The sequence below is a fragment of the Tachypleus tridentatus genome, chromosome 3 (genome assembly GCF_004210375.1).
Source record: "Tachypleus tridentatus isolate NWPU-2018 chromosome 3, ASM421037v1, whole genome shotgun sequence".
Taxonomy (NCBI): domain Eukaryota; kingdom Metazoa; phylum Arthropoda; class Merostomata; order Xiphosura; family Limulidae; genus Tachypleus; species Tachypleus tridentatus.
In genome coordinates, this window is record NC_134827.1 from 9454030 (window position 1) to 9472647 (window position 18618).

Consider the following 18618-nt stretch of genomic DNA (forward strand, 5'->3'; position numbering starts at 1 on the left):
AGTGCTTATGGAATTAAATTATACACTGTAGGTTAAGCTCTGATAAGATTATTGTACAGAATACATCTATGAAGCTTATAAGTTATCATTATTAGAAAGCATGTGTGTGTGTAATGCAGTAAGTGGATAATGATATGATATGTAATGATTATTTGCAAACAGTTTTCATCTGACAGGAGAAATAATGAGAACTGAATCTCTCACAAAAATTTTTCTCTTTTTAAGAATAGAAAAATAATCATGGAGTCTGACTTTTCAGAATTCCACAGCATCCAAACAACACAATACCTGTTATATGTAAAGAACCATTTTGCATTAAGTAACGTAAAAGGTGTTGGTCTTCTAACTTTTTCTTGTACAAGATATCTGGAACCTCTTTCTTCCCAACAAACAATATTCCCAAGTTTTGAAAACTAAAACAATTGAGATAATAAAAAATTATAAAAAGAGGTATGAAATAATTACATGTAGTATGTTATTATATGGTCTGATCTTTTACTTAAAAACAATTTGAATCATTTTATTTAATCAATTAAATTTACAAGTCTAAGTGAAATTAATATTACAAAGAAAAAAAAAGGGAGGTTTATAAGTTACAATATGATTAGGTAAAATTTTAAAATCTCTTCATTTAAAAAACTGTATTGTTCAATAGTTGCACAGTTTATCAAAATTGAAACTTAGCTAAATCCTTGTTACAATAAAAATACCAAAGATATTAAAAAATAAAACTTGTTTATTTTTACATACAAACACTTTTTTTCTACTGACATATAAAACAGCTACTATTACATACTACATAGCTTCATTAAGTACACACCTTGCAACCATATCTTCCCCCAAAATGACTGTACACACGCCATCTTGACAAAGTTTTCCCATCAGTTTATGAACATGAGGTTTTTGTTGATCATCAACAGTGTACAGAGTAGCTTTGATAAACACTTGTTTATTCTGTGGTCGATAATTTTCCAACTATGATAATTACAAAAATAGTGAATTATCAGTTGTAAGATAGAAAATAATAAACTTTTTTCATTTTCAATGTCAAAGTTACATTTTATTCAAGAAAACCATAGGTTAAAATATTATCTATTGTATAAATAATATTTTTTAGACTTTTGCCTCACTCTTTATTAGTAAAAAAAAGTATCCCAAAAGTTGATGGTGGTTGATGATTACTAGATGCCTTCCCTCTAGTTTTCACTGCTAAATTAGGGGCAGCTAATGCAGATAGCCCTTGTGTAACTTTACAGAAAATTCAAAGCAAATAACTTTGCCTAAGTGTAACAAAAATATTATAACATTCAGAGCTATTTTAAATTTTACATTAAAATGTGAATGTTCACATTGTTTGTTTCCTCTATCATTATCTTTGATACATCTACTTATTTCTCTGGTTAATCCCTCCAGAATATTTAAAGTATTAGTTTGGGAAGGGTTTTGTTGTGGTGAAGATTCTCCTGTTTACACAATAAGGAACTACAAATGAGGTAAACCAAATTTAGTTGATTTTGATAAATTGTGCACCATTTACCTTGTAACATATCAATTTTTCTCAGAATAGCATATAACTTATATAACTTGTTAGGTATTGAAAGTTTTATATTCACAAACATTATATATGATTGTGTGATGTTACCTATTTCTCTCATTACATTAGTAAATCTCACAGAAACAAAGGATTATTATTTTATGGTTGTATTTATACAGCACACATGTACATACATGACTGCTATAATTGAAATATCAAAATAAAACTTAATACTGAGTTGTAATTCATTAAATATTAAATGATGGTTTATTTAAAGATCATGTGATATCTAAAGATTATGTGAGTTTAAAACAGTATGAACAACCTGTCAAAAAACAACAATTTAGAAAACTTATTCTAAAATTTCAAATGTGCAAGACTTACAGAATTTTATTCTAAATTTTAATTTAATAGTTAATAATACAATTCTGTGATTAAAATTTATGTTCTTATTTATAGTGCAAAGTAAACCATACATTTGACTGTTAAAATAAATTATAGTTTATTTTTTTGCATTGAACAGTAAAAAATTAATGTCCTGGAAAGGGCAGGTACATAATTTTTATATTATAATGACACTGTGCAATGTTTACAAGGCTATAATTAAATGCCAACATCACCTTTAACTTATTTTTTAGTATATACAATTAACAAAACTGCTAAGATGAAGTCATGAAGGTGTAATATACATTTATGTTATTTCACAATGAAATAAAGACTAAATTGTTATTGTTTCCAAAAATCGTACATAAAACTGTTTAAAAAAGTAACTGATTTTCTATCCATCATCACAATAATATGATGCATCCCGATTCTGACTGGCTAATTTTCAATATCATTCACAACTTTTAGGAAGCATAACAAGCAATGGAACAAATAAATGTCAATAAAATTAGGAAATAGTAATATTGAACACAGCTAAAATATTTTTCTATGTAACTCTCAAGTAATGGTAGTGTGAAAATGAAAAGAATGCAATTATCAAAAAATAATAAACCCATTTAAATTTACTGCAAATTATGAATACATAAACATTACAATCTCATACAAAAATTTAAAATTTAAGGCCTACCACTGTCCCAGTACTGGGATAAACTTTAATATAAAATGAGATTAAAATAAAAACTGAAGTTGTTTTTGGAAAATTTAATGTAAGATGAAAGCCTTTGTGTCTTTCTACCTAGAAATTTGTATCAGTATGTCTCCATTTCATACTAAAATGAAACATAAAAACAGGATTATTCTCATCTATATTTTAAACTTCATAATTACACGTTAAAATATCAACTTTTCAGGGCACCTGGGGCCCATACGAAACCCGCATATATTTAATGATCATAATATTGAAGCTATAATTTAGATGTTGAAAAGTTAGCATACTGACTTCTCACAGCATTGTGCAGACAAACTGTAAAAAAAAAACTGACTACCATAAGTATATAATATGTGATTTATTATTACAAAATATGAAATTTACTTTTTTCCATTTCCTCGTATTTAGACAAAAAACCATCATCATTAACATATATTTCAATAATATAGGTCCACTTCTTCTCTTCTTTATTATATGAGCTATTTCATAATTAAAACCTTTAAAATACTGAATGAAGAAACAAATTTCTTGAATATGTAACAAAAACACTAAATTGTACAAAAAGGAATGGGCCCAAGGGATTGAACTACATCAAACTTAGTTTCAGAGCTAGACTAATGCCAAATTTTGGACAACATGTAAGCAAAACGTATTCTGAGTGAACATAAAGTCTTTTTCTTTTCTTTTACCAGTCATTTTATAAACACTCTTCACACCGTACATTGGGTGTGGAGTGATCAGCGCAGACATGGTTTCCACATGCTGTACAGGTTTGACGGACTTTCCTGTCCGTGATTCTTGGGCAAAGATAACATCGTTTTTCTGTTGCTGGAACACCTTAACCAGCATGCTGTTTTGTGTCAAGCAATCATAGATCTACAAAGGCAAATTTGACGCCTTTCTGCACTGCATGGTGATTTGGAGACGTCTCTGAAGTAGGTTATACGCATTTCTTCTCTTCAGGAGAGATCTAAATACGTAATCACTGTTTACCACCTTATCTATATTCGTTCGTTATATAGATGTCCACAAAATCGGGACTAACTGATATGGCAAACGAAGCAGTGACGGTGTAATAATAATATAGAATATTATATATATATAGTTATTCCACTTATAGGTTAAAGAAACAAGAAGAAATGTCTTTGGCCTTTGTTTCGTCGTCAGAACAAAGTGAAACAAGAGGTAACACTGAGTAGCAGCGACATTTTAAATTATTTTAGATATCATTAGAGCAAATTAATCTAAGACCTTTTTATTGTTTTATTAGTTATATTTCTATGTGCCACTAATACCAAGCGTGGGACACGCGTACATCCAATTCGATTTTAGTGCTCATTAGGATCTCTACCAGCCTATTGAAAACGACATTCTTTCAGGCAAGATTAGAATAAATTGATTTATAAGACTTTGGGTGTGGTCAAATACACCAATCTAAAGGGTTTCGCATCCTGGATTCAAAACTGTAATTAGATTTTAAATCAATGAAGAGATGGCAGAGGTATGAATTAATTGCTTGTACTTGATAAACAAAAGAACAACAACAACAACAACAACAAAACAAACTTTGAGCCAATCTGTGAGCCGTTATTGCGCAGATAAAAATAAAATCAGCTATATTTGACAAAGATTTAACTGATATCTTTTTGAAAACAGAACAGCATTTTTTTGAACAACACTTTTTATCAACCTTTGTCACGTTTATTTATTTTAAGTATCACGTTATTGAAAATACTGCGTCTAAATTGATAAACTCATTTTACTTACCTTAACTGTAGGATAAGTCTTTTTAGACGAACTACTAAATTCTCCAGTTAGTCCTCCATGCGATCCTTTTTCACTTTTATAACGATACCGTATTCTGTTAGTTGGCTGTTCCAGAATGCGGAGGTACGGATGGTCTAGTGAAGTAAAAATGAAAACAACTGTAAGTTAAACTAAACAGATATATTGTGATGACTGGTTTATTTTGAAAAGTTAAAGCAGTATTTATTCTTTCTAATTCTGGCCATGCACGTAATCATAGTATCGGCCATACAGTTATTGTCATTGCTACATTTTGTAATTGTTCGATGAGACATAGGTAGTACAACAACACCGAAAACTGATTGGCTTTAGGACAACCGTGCAACAGCCCTTTCTAGCGTAAAATATGCATAAATTTAGATGATAAAGATATTAGAGATTTAGAATATTCAAGATGGATCGTATTAACAAGAAAAAAAAGAAATATGGATTATTTTGGGAAACCAGGACCATCTAAAAAGAGAAATGCAACGAGTCTATTCAAGCCATGGCAAGAAAAGTGCAGTTTATTATAACGGGTGAGAATACTAACACAAAGATTAGTGCCAAAAGCCGTCCACGTGCTCTACACAACATATGCAATATAAGCAAGAAGGATCTATGTCTTGAAAAGCGACATATGTCACATGCACACAAGTTGTTTTTACGACATATCCGTTAAACTATCGCATGCTTCAAGCAATTGGACAGATAAACGAGTATTCATGTTTGTTTACGATCGGGAATCAGCTCCAATAAAAGCAAGGCTAATTTTGTATAATTGCGGAACTAAAGTTGTGAATCTGGACCAATTTACTACAGCATAGTATTCTAAATGTGTAGTGCAGCGTAGTCACCTTAACTACTTTTGAAGATTAACATTATGTAAAGGCTTAATGACATGCTTTGAAATTGCTTTTTATTTGACTTCTAAATAATATATAGACGAATAACTGCTGAATCTAACCACGTTTTAACCATTGCATGCTTTCAGCCACAAATGACAAATATTTGTTTTTGTTAAGTCTTCTTACTACAAACTTGTGAAAAATTTGTTTAAATATCAACATCAATGTAATTTTGAATTGATATAATAGTTTTTTTTTCATTTCAAGTTTGAAGAATAATGCGTATTAGGTGTTTAAATGAACAATTACATATTAAACAGACAGTAAATATTTATTAAAAATAGTACAAGGTAATAGTAGCGAACTCCTCTAAAAATAAAAGAAACACAATAAACCTTCCTTATTGACTAAGTTGATTTAAATGTTCACTAAATCAGTATATTACAACGTTAACAACGCGTGTTAGACACCTGTCTATTATACTGTTTATACCCAATTTAAATTAATATTATATCTTCGCTATGCTCCTTCTATGCATCTTACACGCTGTCCGAAATCTTGAAAGCAGTGAAAATCATTACGTTCAAAAGTTTATGTTATTGATAAAAAGTTTGTTTACTTATACTCTTTCTGCGAACAGCGATGCTAACTGTATCAATAGACTTAAAAGTATACCGTTACTGCAGTATTTTAGTTGTTTTTTATGTCGAAACTGCTGGGAAAAGCATTCCATAATGATGAACGGTCCGGTAACTTTAGTTGTTATATAATTGCGGCTCATAGAGATTTCAACACCTATGCAGTCTGAAACTGATATATTCATTATTCGGCCCACACTGGGTGCTGCTGATTGCCTTTCTTCTGGTCGGTAGAGGTCTCTGACATGGCCGTTTAAATGATGAGTACATAAATTGATATTCGAAAATAAAGAGAAAATACTAATTTAACAGAGGAAGCTTAAATAGCAGAAAATGTAAATATAAAATGCTTAAACAAATTTTGGGAACGTTGCTACATGTTCCATTATTATTTTAAAGTGGTAATTGTCCTTAGATTAATGTTGGATGTGAGTGCATGTAAGTCATACAGTTTGTTAACTGTAAATGCCAAACTAACATCCCATCTTGTTTGGAACTGAGAATAATTTATTCTTAACAGTTCAACGCACGGGAAATCTGAGGGTCGCGGGTTCAATTCCCAGTCACACCAAACATGTTCGGCCTTTCAGCCGTGGGGGCGTTATAATGTGATGATCCATCCCACTATTCGCTGGTAAAAGAGTAGCCCAAGAGTTGGCGGTGGGCGGTGATGACTAGCTGCCTTCTCTCTAGTCTTACACTGCTAAATTAGGGACGGCTAACAAACATTGTCCTCGTGTAGCTTTGCGCAAAATTCAAAACAAACCAAACAAACTAACCAACGCACGAAGAAGTTACAGAGATTTCAAGGATGATATAGGGGAATGAAATCCGAACTGAGGGCCTAAGGCAATGTCAGGCTTGGTGACAATCATTTATAAACGGAGTCATAGAGAAACAAACTTTTATCAAATAGAGGTCGATATATAGGTTAATAAAGAGTAACCGTGAAAAATATTTAAAAAATATTATAAGTGATTTTCTTTACTTTTTTAAAAGCAACTATGCATAACACAAACGTATGTATAATGTAAACCTGGTTTTTAGCACTGTAAATCCGTATTTATACTTTTATGCCATTGGGGGAGGGGAAGAACAAAACGAATTGACGTAAAGACTCGAGTTCTTTTAACACATTTAAACAATTTGTATTTTCTCACTAAACATATTTTTTCGCTGAAGAATGCTACAATTAAAAAATCCAATAGTAATATAGCACTATGTGTATATTTATACCAAAACAAAGAAAGGGACACGATGTTACTTAGTAATATATTTAATTTTGTACATACGAAACAATGCATTGGTGTTTGTGTTTATGGCTAATAAGTACAAAATACCACGAACAGATGGGTGAATAGGTAAGCTGCATAATCCTATCATAGTTAAGAATATATTTATATTTATTTACAACACCCGGGTCTGGATGCACTGATGGAATGTTCACTAAACATAGTGCCAGATATTAAATACTATTTAATGCAGGTATTATTAATTTCTTTATGAATGTTCCATGACTGTTTCTTTTTTCATGATACGAGAGTTAAAAGCAGACAATTATTTAAGTTGTGTTTGTAACTTATTGAAGTCAATGTTATACAGATTTCCAGAACACCTCAGTGAGATATATAAAAGAAGGCAGCGAACAGATGATATTCCAGAGAGCAGGGAGAGAGCCAGAATTAAAACCGAGTAAAAGAGAGTTTCGGTCAGAGAAAAGTTAGATAACGTAAAATTAACCGTCATGGGTGTGTGTTTTTCTTTTAGCAAAGCCACAAAATCTATCTGTTCAGCCCACCGAGGGGAATCGAACCCCTGATTTTAGCGTTGTAAATCCGGAGACATACCGCTGTACTAGCGGGGACCCGTCATGGGGGTGTAGAGCCTAAGTTTGATATGTTAAGGCAAGATTAACAGTCTTCTGACATTTTAGGAGGATAACTTATCTCGTCAAAGAGTGTTCTAATATAATTGACAAAATAGATACTGACAAAAAGCAAACGATTGTTTTTGAAGTTGGCCGATATGCGAAAAGCAGACGTTTACTGGAAATAAGCACAATACGAAAAAAGAAAAGACAAGTGTCTAAAGTTTAGGATGCAACTGCGATAACTCAACGACAGCGTAAGTTATGATAAAATAAAAAAAGAGATAGAGAGAAGAAAACGAATAAGTGATAGTGTTTCAGTAAAAATGGAGAAAAGTAGTTCAACTTGTCAATTGAGTTCTAAAGCAATTGAACTGACCTAAGTAAACTTTTGACAAGAAGAAGAGAAATTATAGTATTTAAGACACAAATATGATATACATTGTGTAAATAATTTTTGTACATTCGTTTATATTCTTTCAAATATATTATTTTAAAACAAGTAAAAAAAACGTGATGTTCCTTTATTTTTCAATTTATCACCAGCAACTCACGAACACTAACATGTAAACGAATTCCTAGTCCAACATATCTATTCATGTACTTAACTTGTTGTACACGCACGCACGCACGCACGCACACACACACACACACACACACGCACACATGTACACTACGAAAAAGTACGTTTCTAACAATTGGCGAGCCACAGCCAGGATTAAAGAGTGGTAAACGGTGAACGACAGCGGAAATAAGTAGGCCTATATATATATACCTGTATTAGTAGCATAAATAGTGTAGAGATTACGTTATATTACCAGGCGATTTTGATACGCAGGTAAACAAATCAGAGCGTCTTGGGTTAAAAGACAGTGAACTATGAAAGTTTGATAAACAAGAACTAGAAAGAGAAGAGAGGTAGAGAATAGAGGAAGAATACTGAAAGAAGAAAAGGAAAAAGAGGAAAAAAAACGGGTGAAAGGAAATACTGAAAATAGGGTGAAAAGAATAGGGGCATAAAAGGAAAACGAAGAAAAGGAGAGAATGAGAGAAAAGGGTGAAAATAGTTTTGAGGGACTGGCAAACCTATTAGTATGAGAACAGTGCATGGTCACGTGTTCAACCCATATGTCACTAACCTTAAAGGAGAGAGCACCAAAAGATATGGACGAGATGATTAGGCTAACAGAACAGTATATGAAAGTCATAGAGGGAGTATAAATGGCAAGTCCAAACATATCCAGTTAAAGCTGAAACTAGAGAGGGTTGACCAGGAATAGGTGTCTACCAAATGTGGTAGGTGGTTAATAGACAGAAAGGAGAGGAGATGTTACGTTTGTTATTAAACGGAATACATTGTAACTGAGTAAAAGCAGTAATCCAAGCATAAAAAAACTGGAGCTATTTAAAAAAAATATTGACTGACATTATGGATGCTGTTGCCAGAATAAAAACAGAATCAAGACAACTCATCAGATTCACTATAAGAGTAAGTGCCATTGCTATGATTAATGAGTGACGGTTAGCTCAAATTAGCAAATGGAAAAACAATGCCAATAGTGATAAGAGCAGGTGTCAAATATCAAGAGATGCCAGCAATGCATAATGTGCCAATATGTAAAGACTATGTCAGAAACAAGAATGTAAAGGTTCTATGAGACACCAGGTGCAGTAATGCAGATGATAGGCAATTTACGTCTGCGTTTTCTAATTGATGGGACAGTGAGAAAGGTTCTAATGGCAAAAATGAAGGTGTATACTCTATATTATGAACGAGACCTTGAAGTGATGTATATCAAGGAACCAATATATAACTCGGTAATAAGAAGCGTACCAAGTAGTAAAAATTTGAAGAAAGTGCAGAAGAAAAGTCATTCACTTTGGGACAGTGCCTCAGATGAAGTCAACCACAAAACAAAGAGAAAAGGGACATACAAGTCAAAGGACTAGAAAGAGTATTCAACCAGACCTATCAAAAGAATTTTACCGGGGAAGCCAAATCTTATAGGCAGCCAGTAGCACTTCTATAAAAAGAAGACCAAGGTCGATGTTTCAGGATCGAACACAAGGTTTCAGTTCTGCTACATACAGATAAGACAACTACTCGCCTGGCAGTGGAAAGGATCTTTCACAGTTAAGGAAGTAGTCAGTTGAATGGACTATAAAGTGAAATTGAATGGGATGACAAATATCTAACATGCCAATTTATAGGAGTGTTAAAATAAAGGGCCTGTTATTTTAACAATTGTATGTAGTAATAATATTTGGTAAGTAGGCTGAATACTATGACTGTTGAGCAAAAGATTCGTTTACAGTAGGTGTCTGTGATTTGTTGGCAATAAATTAAAAAAACAAAAACAAACAACATGCACTTCACTTGTTTTCAAAATAATATATGTTATACATGTATATACTTAAACCACTTACACGTGTGTACAGCAAATTATTTACAATATAGAGATCATAGACAAATCATAAACACTGTGCATAGTTCTCTTCTTTTTTTCAAAAGTCCAGTTGGACCCATTCATTCACTTTAGAATTTTAGTTGACAAGCTGAACTATTTTCCTATTGCGTTTGTACTTAATGTATTATTCACTTACAATTACAGCATATATTGAGCTAAGGATTCTTTTACAGCAGGTGTTTGTGACTTGTTGGCGAAAAATAAAAAAAGAACACATTGCTTTTTCTGACACACACAGAGAGAATGAATGTAGTCAACAATACATAGGTTTATGTCTGAAAAAGGAAATCAAAACTTAGATATTACCTGGACAGGGAGGTTGAAGCGTATGTATATGCTCAGGACTTATGGATGGACTAATCCCATTCTGTATTTGATGTAATGGTGGGCTAGAGTTAACCCCAACAGGTTGTGCCATTGGTGTCGTAGGCTGTAAGGGCGAAGCTGGACTACAGTTTGTATTAATTGAAAACGAATGTTGGAAAGAAGATTCAGTGTTGCTCATGGATACACAATCAGAAACTATTGCAGATAGCCCCGCTGTTTCTTGCTCTGGCAGTAGCAGACTGGTTGGCTCCCCCATTACTGAAGGCATATATCTACCCTGTGGAAGAAAAGCATATCAAAAACTGGCTATACACTATTGCGTGTAATGCATTCACTCTAAGCAATTTCAAACAAGCATAATGAGATATAAATAAAGGAAAGACAAGAATAATCAAAACTAAGATGATTTAAACAATCAAACACCACATTCTGGTTGTACTATGTAACTTTATAAACCTCAAATACCATGGATTAACAACATTATAAATAAAGCTAAAAAAATACAACGTTTGTATTTTACACTTTATTTGTCGAGATAATTCGATGTCTGTTATCGTTTACAGAATTCTACATTACAATTTATTTGTAAAAGAAATCAAATCCACTACAGAAATATATCATTAAGTCAATTCAATGTACTGGCATTTCGATCGTTTTTATTTCTACTTTGTGGTAAGTCAGTAAAAAGGAAACCCACTGAAACTTACGCAATGCAAGCAATAGTAAGTAATAATGACGACGGAAAAACCAACTGACAAACTATTTAAAAATACACCAATTATTTCTACAATATACAATACACTACATGCATTGCGACTTTGAAGAACAAAATTAATCGATTTTACATTACCTGATACATACAGACATTAAGATTGATATAAATAGTTCCTATAGAAGTATAATTAGTTTTAACAGATGATCTCTTATTTATCTGCTTGTTTCTAAACTATATTGATAACAGTTTAGCCATAACATGCCACGCAGTCCAAGTTACTTTACAGCTATGAATGTAACGTGCTTCTTGTATTCTTGTACTGTGTCATTCACAGTAATATTACAGAATAAAAAAAAAGACGTGTTGAAAACACAAAGTTAAAAACTGAAAAGGTGTTTGACCATAAAATGTTTACATGGCTTACTTAAATGTAAATATTGAAACACAGTTCAATCTTCTTTGATTCACATTACACTGAAAGATAATAAACGTATCTGATATATACACTCAAGCTTTGATATCATATCAAAATGCCCTTATCTTAATGCAGGCTTAACTCAGCCTTGGTTCTTAAAATTACGTGTCAGTGATTTTAAAATAATGAATAATATACAGTTTTTTATGTAAATTAATTTAACAGTTTGTCTAAGAGAGAGAAAGAGAGTTCTTACCTTAGCTTAAAACTAAAAAAGAAGACAAAATTGTAGATAAAACGATACGTCTGTTTAGTAGAACACAGAAGTCTTTCTTCTTAAGCTATATATTCATATTACTTTATTTCAACAACTGAAACATTATGAGCTGTTGATATTTCAACTTCGGACGGGATGCCGTCAGTCGCACATGTTTCACTCACACATACAAGAGATGATGTGTACACGTAAAACTATTGGAAACCACTTAACGTTACGTGTTTTTTCCTCTAACACAATTCAGTTGTGGAAGCATGCTTAACATGGATACACGGTAAACAAAACCTAATATTGCACACTTTTTGTTAGAGTGTAAATATTTATCTTAATTATGTATATAATTAATTCAGTCAATATGCACTGGTTAAAACCTCGTCTAATGTAGATATTACATGCTTACATACGTGACATAAATATTATCCTGTTTATGGTGTTTAATCATAAAACAAAAATATATTGAAAACAGTTTGTGATTAATACGGGATTTAATGAAAGGACCAGATGTATTTTCCACATAAGAAAATTCAGCAATTTGTATACACATTTGCAATCAAATAACATGTAGTTATGTTCACGCAACGGGTGGCTGGTACTTCATATAGATAACATTAAAACGTTGAATTCTGAAGAAATCGTAATCAACGTATTTCTAAAACAATTACTACATACTTCTAAATTTTCATGTTCTCATCAAATAAAATAATGAAGTTGAAACTTTAACTTATTTGAGGTTATTTCATTATTTCTTTACGTTTTTCGTATATTATAGCAATTGAAATAATGCTGTCGGTAATAGTCATCCAAAAGAAAGAAAGTGTATTGAACATTGTGTATGTCATTAGTATATCTTAGAAATCGGGAAAGATTTAAATTATTTTTTACCAACTTCAGAACGGTAATAAATAAGCAGCAGAAAAAATATATTTGCACGATCGATGGTCTAGCCAAACTTTGTATGTTGTTTCGTTGTAGTAACAGAGTTCTGCTAATCCTTATTAATCTGTATTCTGACCCTAGAACAGTAACATCAGCGCTACCCAGATTCAAACTGATCAGTGGTCTATATTAGTGTTTCATAAATGTACAGCTAAAATTCATGGTGAATGAGTTTAGTTAAATTCTTTAACTGTAACAACACATTAATAAATGTTACTACAACAACACAAAACAAACTTAAGCTAAAATTTCTAAACCTGCATAGCAGTATAATAACAATGTTTTGGCCAGACTTGTCTCAACGAATGGTATAACAGTTTGTTAAAACTTCATAATATCAAAACAGTTTTATACAACCAACGAGTTAGCCAAAATATTTTAAATTTGACACCATATCAACAATTTTGACCTGACTTACCTAGATCAAAATTCCAACAAAAATTTCTAAATCTGAGCCCATAGCAACAATTTTGATCTGGCTTAATTATATTGAAAACCTAACAAATTTTTTTTTCTAAATCCGACATCATACCATCAAATGATCGAAGGTTTAACAGAATTTTCTAAATTTAGTACAATATTAATAGTTTTAGCTTAACTTTAAAAAAGAAAATGAAAGTTTTATATTATGGCGGATTTGTTTTTAATCTCACTTCACATTAACAATATAAATCTAACTCACCAACGTCGGTGATTTCACAAAGTTTTCTAAATATGACATTATATATTAAAAATTTTAGTTTGACTTAAGAAAATCTGAAACGTTACAGTTTTGATTTAAATTCAACACAATATTAACACTTTTCGTTTCTAAACTCACCTTAACTGGCTCACAATACTCAAGGGGATTGATAAAAAATGAACTAGTCCCCTCATTGTGTGGTCTTGTAGCAGGAAAAAAACATTGTGCGTAGGTTGCCATTGTTGATTAACTGGCGCTGAGTTGCTCTCTACGTTACAAAACTGATAATATTTATTTTTTATTAATTTAACATCGCTCTTATAGTCAAGAAGTAACGTCCACGGTTTTCTTTAAATAACACAAACTATAATTATGCTCTCAAATAATACTTTGTTGTTCAAAAACAACTTCAGAAAACTTTAGATACCATCCTACAAAATGTTTTATATAGAAAGAGATAACAAGGAGAACTCAGTCTTATGATTTCACGTCAACACTGGTCATAGGTATTTTCTTATCTTTTTTACCCTTACGTTACGGTGACACAACTGGAATACTACGTTTTATCATACAGGAACACATCAGTAATGATAAATCTCTACAAAAAACGGGTATTATGATAACAGAGTTACAAGTGAGTAAGATAGAGCACACTTAAACCAGCAGGCGCGATGGGAAGAATTCGTTTGTGTGAAAGTTCAGTTTACAAATACAGTGGGTTTTCTTCTTTTCAATGATACACTACTATCCGGTAGGACGTACTTATGTCATGCATTCCTTCAAATGCGAGCACAGATACTTAGATATGAACGACAACAGAACACGAATGACGTGTGTATAATTTATAAAGCATCTTCCAGCCGCAAACTGTAATTTGGTGTCATATGAAATAAAACACTGATTGAGAAACCGAGTTTTATCGTTTCTTTAATATTTATTTTAAGAGAGCACAGCTTACCTGTAAGACGAACCTTGGATACTCAGAAAGCACGCCAATCATATTGGTTTTGGTGACAAATATCGCTTTCAAACAGGAACTTGGGTAAAATATGCAGAAAGTGAAAGCTGTACACAGTTTCTTTGACACAAGTTCTGTCTAATGTACAGACTGCCACCGAGTAATCAGGTTATGGCGTAGCTACCTCATGGGTTTTTACCTTCACGCAACCTTTCTGTGCAAAAGACCTTCACCAGCTATGAGTTCGAAAAATTGACCGTGAAAAGCGAAAGGAAGCAGAACAATGATTACCTTAATATAGACCTCTAAATAACTCTTAATTTTCAGTGATTAACTGTAGCTGACATTGGTTTAATCCGCAGTTTTGTATATATAACTCATCGAGAACTGTGTAGCTTAGAATTTTTCAAATGTGTGCGTGCCAACGTCATTAAATTATATTCAATGTACAATAACGTGAGCTAGTGACCCGTAAACGATTTATTGGGGAAAACGCTATTATTCTTTGATATACAGATAAACAAATAACCTCGATATTGCTCTAAATAAACTAAAACTAGGAAATGATTACTTTTCTTTCTTTTTGTTTTACCAGCTCTCTTTCTAAATAAGGGTTAGAACATTTCTAAGGAAGAATTTGTATAATTTTGTTTTTATTCTGGTTTTTCCCGGGGTGTTCTAGCACTACCACCGGGCTAAATCAACATTTATAATATTATGATTATTTCCAGAGACGTTTTAGTACTGCCACCGTATTAAATCAACATTTATAGTGTCATGATTATTCCCGGGACGTTTTAGGACTATCACCAAACTGAATCAACGTTTGAAATATTTGCTGCATGTTAATACTGGTTTAGTTTTGTTTTTTGTTTACTTTTTGTATACATTCAGATTTTCGGAAACGTATTTTATAGTTTACTTTAATGTTGTGACTTTTCGTTAAATGTACACTACACACAGCCTTATCAGGATTTTACAGAACTTCTACTAGTACAAAAGAAAACCTATATATATACACGTGTGTGTATGTATCTATTTATTTATTTGTAACATGTTCAAATAATAAAATATCCTTGTATTGTTCATCTACACTATAGTGTTGGCTCAAATTCTTCCAAATTTATTTTTGTCAGGATATCCTGATGGAAAAATAAATAAAATATTAATAGCGTTACAGTTCTAGTTTTTTGGGGCTTCTATAATAACTTTCTTATAATTCAAGGTTCTGGGTTACATCAAAATAATTGTTCAATTTTGTTTTTCTTCGTCCAAGTTATCATCCTTGCAGATATCCAAAATTATTTATATGTATATACAGTAAATATTTTCAACGCCTATGAACAGCGAGTCGCGAGAAAAATCTTTGAAGTAAATTTGAACATACAAGAAACGATATGTTTTAAACAGAGAAGTGATTTTTGAAGCTACATTGGCTGTTACACTAACCCAAGAACCTTTTGTGTTATATACAGATTTAAAATTTTAAGAATGTCGTGACCACACTTATTTTGTGATTAGAGTGTTTTATTTTAGTCAATCATCATATATGGTGTACAGAGAGAGAGTAAGGTATAAATGTGTGAATTTAAAAAAACAACAACACAACAACCAGGGTGATCACTTCAGAAACTGATTTAGATATTCTTACATAGCAGCTGATGCTCACCCACACTAGATACTTTTACATATATGTATATATGTATTTTACGCAGTTTTCGATAACTCTCTAAGTTCATGATCGTCGTATTGTATTAATTACTCAGACGTGAAGATAAACACATATATGATGAGATATCCACTTTCCTGGAAGTCCCATTGCACCACTTTCTTCAACGGAAATCTTACGACGCGTCCAATCATATCACGTTTAGTATTTTTTTTTTTTTACAAAATTCCCTTTGTCCTTTTATTTCAGCAACATGATCAAAAATGAATTTGCCTGCTTAAATATTACAGAAATTCGTATTATAATGTCCATTTTTAAATCGGCAAGACAGCGGGTTTGTAACGATAAAATCGGATTTCGATACCTGCGATGGGCAGAGCACAGATAGCCCATTGTGTAGCTTTGTGCTTTTTAATAAATAATCTTACTGGTAGAAACTATTCTAAAGACGGCTGAAATAAAACTTTAATTAAAGTTCTAATAACCATTCCAGCCGTTTTTAGAATACATGTTTTACTTCAAGTGAGTCTCGTTTTCATGAATAACTGATAGAATTTGGTTATACGATGACAAATATTAAGCTATCATAGAAGAAACTAAAATTTTGTGCAGAGCGAGTTATAATACGACTCGTTTTGACTGACTAGGAATAACGAGCAATTTTTAAATGTCCAGTGACGTAAAGCAGTGCCTTATTAGATAGTGAATGTATTCGTATAGTTAACGATTCTCGCGACAATTCAGATGTTTTATTTACAACCATATGTTGTCATGAGTTAGACTTCTGGAAAACAAAGTTGTGGTTTACTAATAATAAGATCCATAAAATAAATCTTTATCAGAATTTCAAAGCAGTTAAGTATTCTACGTTTCGCAACGTAACATATCACGTACAATAGAAACGTATTTGGACAAAATAAACTTGAAAAGTAAGAACTATAATAGGGCTTTAACTTCGGAACTTTTATGAATATCAGGTTACCTAAAACACGCAATACATAAAACCACTTATTAGACTCATTAAAAAATATCGAAAGTATTGAAAAATAGAAGACAAAAGTCTGGATATCTCTCAAGAAGTAATTTTTCTACTAATAATAACAACGTATTCTAGAACGAAAGTTTTTATTCTGTATGTCCTTTTTTTTAATGCGCCCGAACGTTTGTCATTGCCAGTACTGTAAGGTCATGCTATAGATTACCGACAACTAGAGAAACCAATAATTGTTCGTAACATTGTTATCTCGTTGTGTGCGTAAACAACGAAATAGTTTTGGAACTTTAGTGAAACATTTCACTTTGTAATTGACTTACGACTATCCTGGCAGCTTATGGAAAGATTTTCCTTCTTTTCTTCAAACATGGGCTTCTTCTCTATAAAAATAATTGCGATTATGTGGTTGGTAAAGGTTATAACTTTTAAATTTTACTTGGAAATTATTTTACTAAAGACAGGTCAGAAAGAAGGAGAGAATGGTCGCCATGACAGTTTATTGGGGAATTCCCATGTATTTCTACATGTTGACTGGTCACGTGGACATTAAACGTCATCGGATGACGTACCTTTCGAACTCATATACACCAAGGCCATGGTCCAGGTTTTGGAAATCCCAACGTTAGTTGAGTCCATCGGCGTAATGATCTTTTAATTTTTAAAGGAATTACTATTTGAATATTTGGTTGCAAGCAACATTGAAATGTTTGGAATACCGTGTAAAAGATAGGTGAAGACGGTTTTCAATTTTTTTCTTTGAAATTTATCGTAGAATCTAATAGTTTTGTTACACATTATATCTTTCAAAAACTGACAAAAATATAAATAAACTTTACTTTGTTTTTACTAACAACCAAGCACACAGCCTACATAAACTTTCAAAAATTATTTTATTATTTGGTATTGCTCACAAAAAAGAAGGAAATAAATAAAGCCATTGTAATATTTTCTTTGCGTCACAATTTAAGACATTATTTTAATTTGTGAAAACGGTAAATAAAAGAAATTAGTATACTAGTAATTTGTAAACTAATGGGCTTATTTATTACAGATCTTTGTAAGGTAATAAAGCATATACATTTATGTTTTGAGTTTTTCTTTAGGGAAGTGAGAAAGCAATCCCACTTCTCCAATATCTGGCATACAATATGCCAACGTGGCGTCTGAAAAAACTTTCCCGGAAAACTTGTTTTACAAAAAACTAAGCAACAACTGGAATCACAAGATTTCATTATTACAGTTAATCGTTGTAACGTGTAGTTTTGGTAATAAAAGTATCAACTTAAATATATTATATTTGGGAATATTGCTTACATACCAGTAACAAATCTAAAGACTTGGCATACGCATGTATTATTCAAACATTTCAAAACAATTATTAACAGAAATAATCGGCCTCATTTCAATCTCTG

The 18618-nt window shown here is 32.0% G+C and overlaps 1 protein-coding gene across 5 annotated transcripts in view; it reads right to left on the bottom strand.

The window, feature by feature from the left end:
- LOC143246314 (nuclear factor NF-kappa-B p105 subunit-like) overlaps nucleotides 1–18618 on the bottom strand; it is a 55655-nt gene that overhangs the window by 23565 nt on the left and 13472 nt on the right. The window contains exons 1-6 of one of the 5 annotated variants that reach the window (XM_076492824.1): nucleotides 14544–14682; nucleotides 13724–13853; nucleotides 10540–10837; nucleotides 4395–4528; nucleotides 821–975; nucleotides 289–413 (exon numbers count right to left, since the gene is read on the bottom strand). In XM_076492824.1, coding sequence (XP_076348939.1) covers nucleotides 289–413; nucleotides 821–975; nucleotides 4395–4528; nucleotides 10540–10837; nucleotides 13724–13825 — 814 coding nt within the window. In that variant the 5' untranslated portion in view covers nucleotides 13826–13853; nucleotides 14544–14682. Of the gene's footprint in view, nucleotides 1–288; nucleotides 414–820; nucleotides 976–4394; nucleotides 4529–10539; nucleotides 10838–11946; nucleotides 12083–13723; nucleotides 13854–14543; nucleotides 14707–17526; nucleotides 17744–18618 lie in introns of those variants that run through there. The other 4 variants (XM_076492827.1, XM_076492825.1, XM_076492828.1 and 1 more) reach the window with 4 other exon arrangements.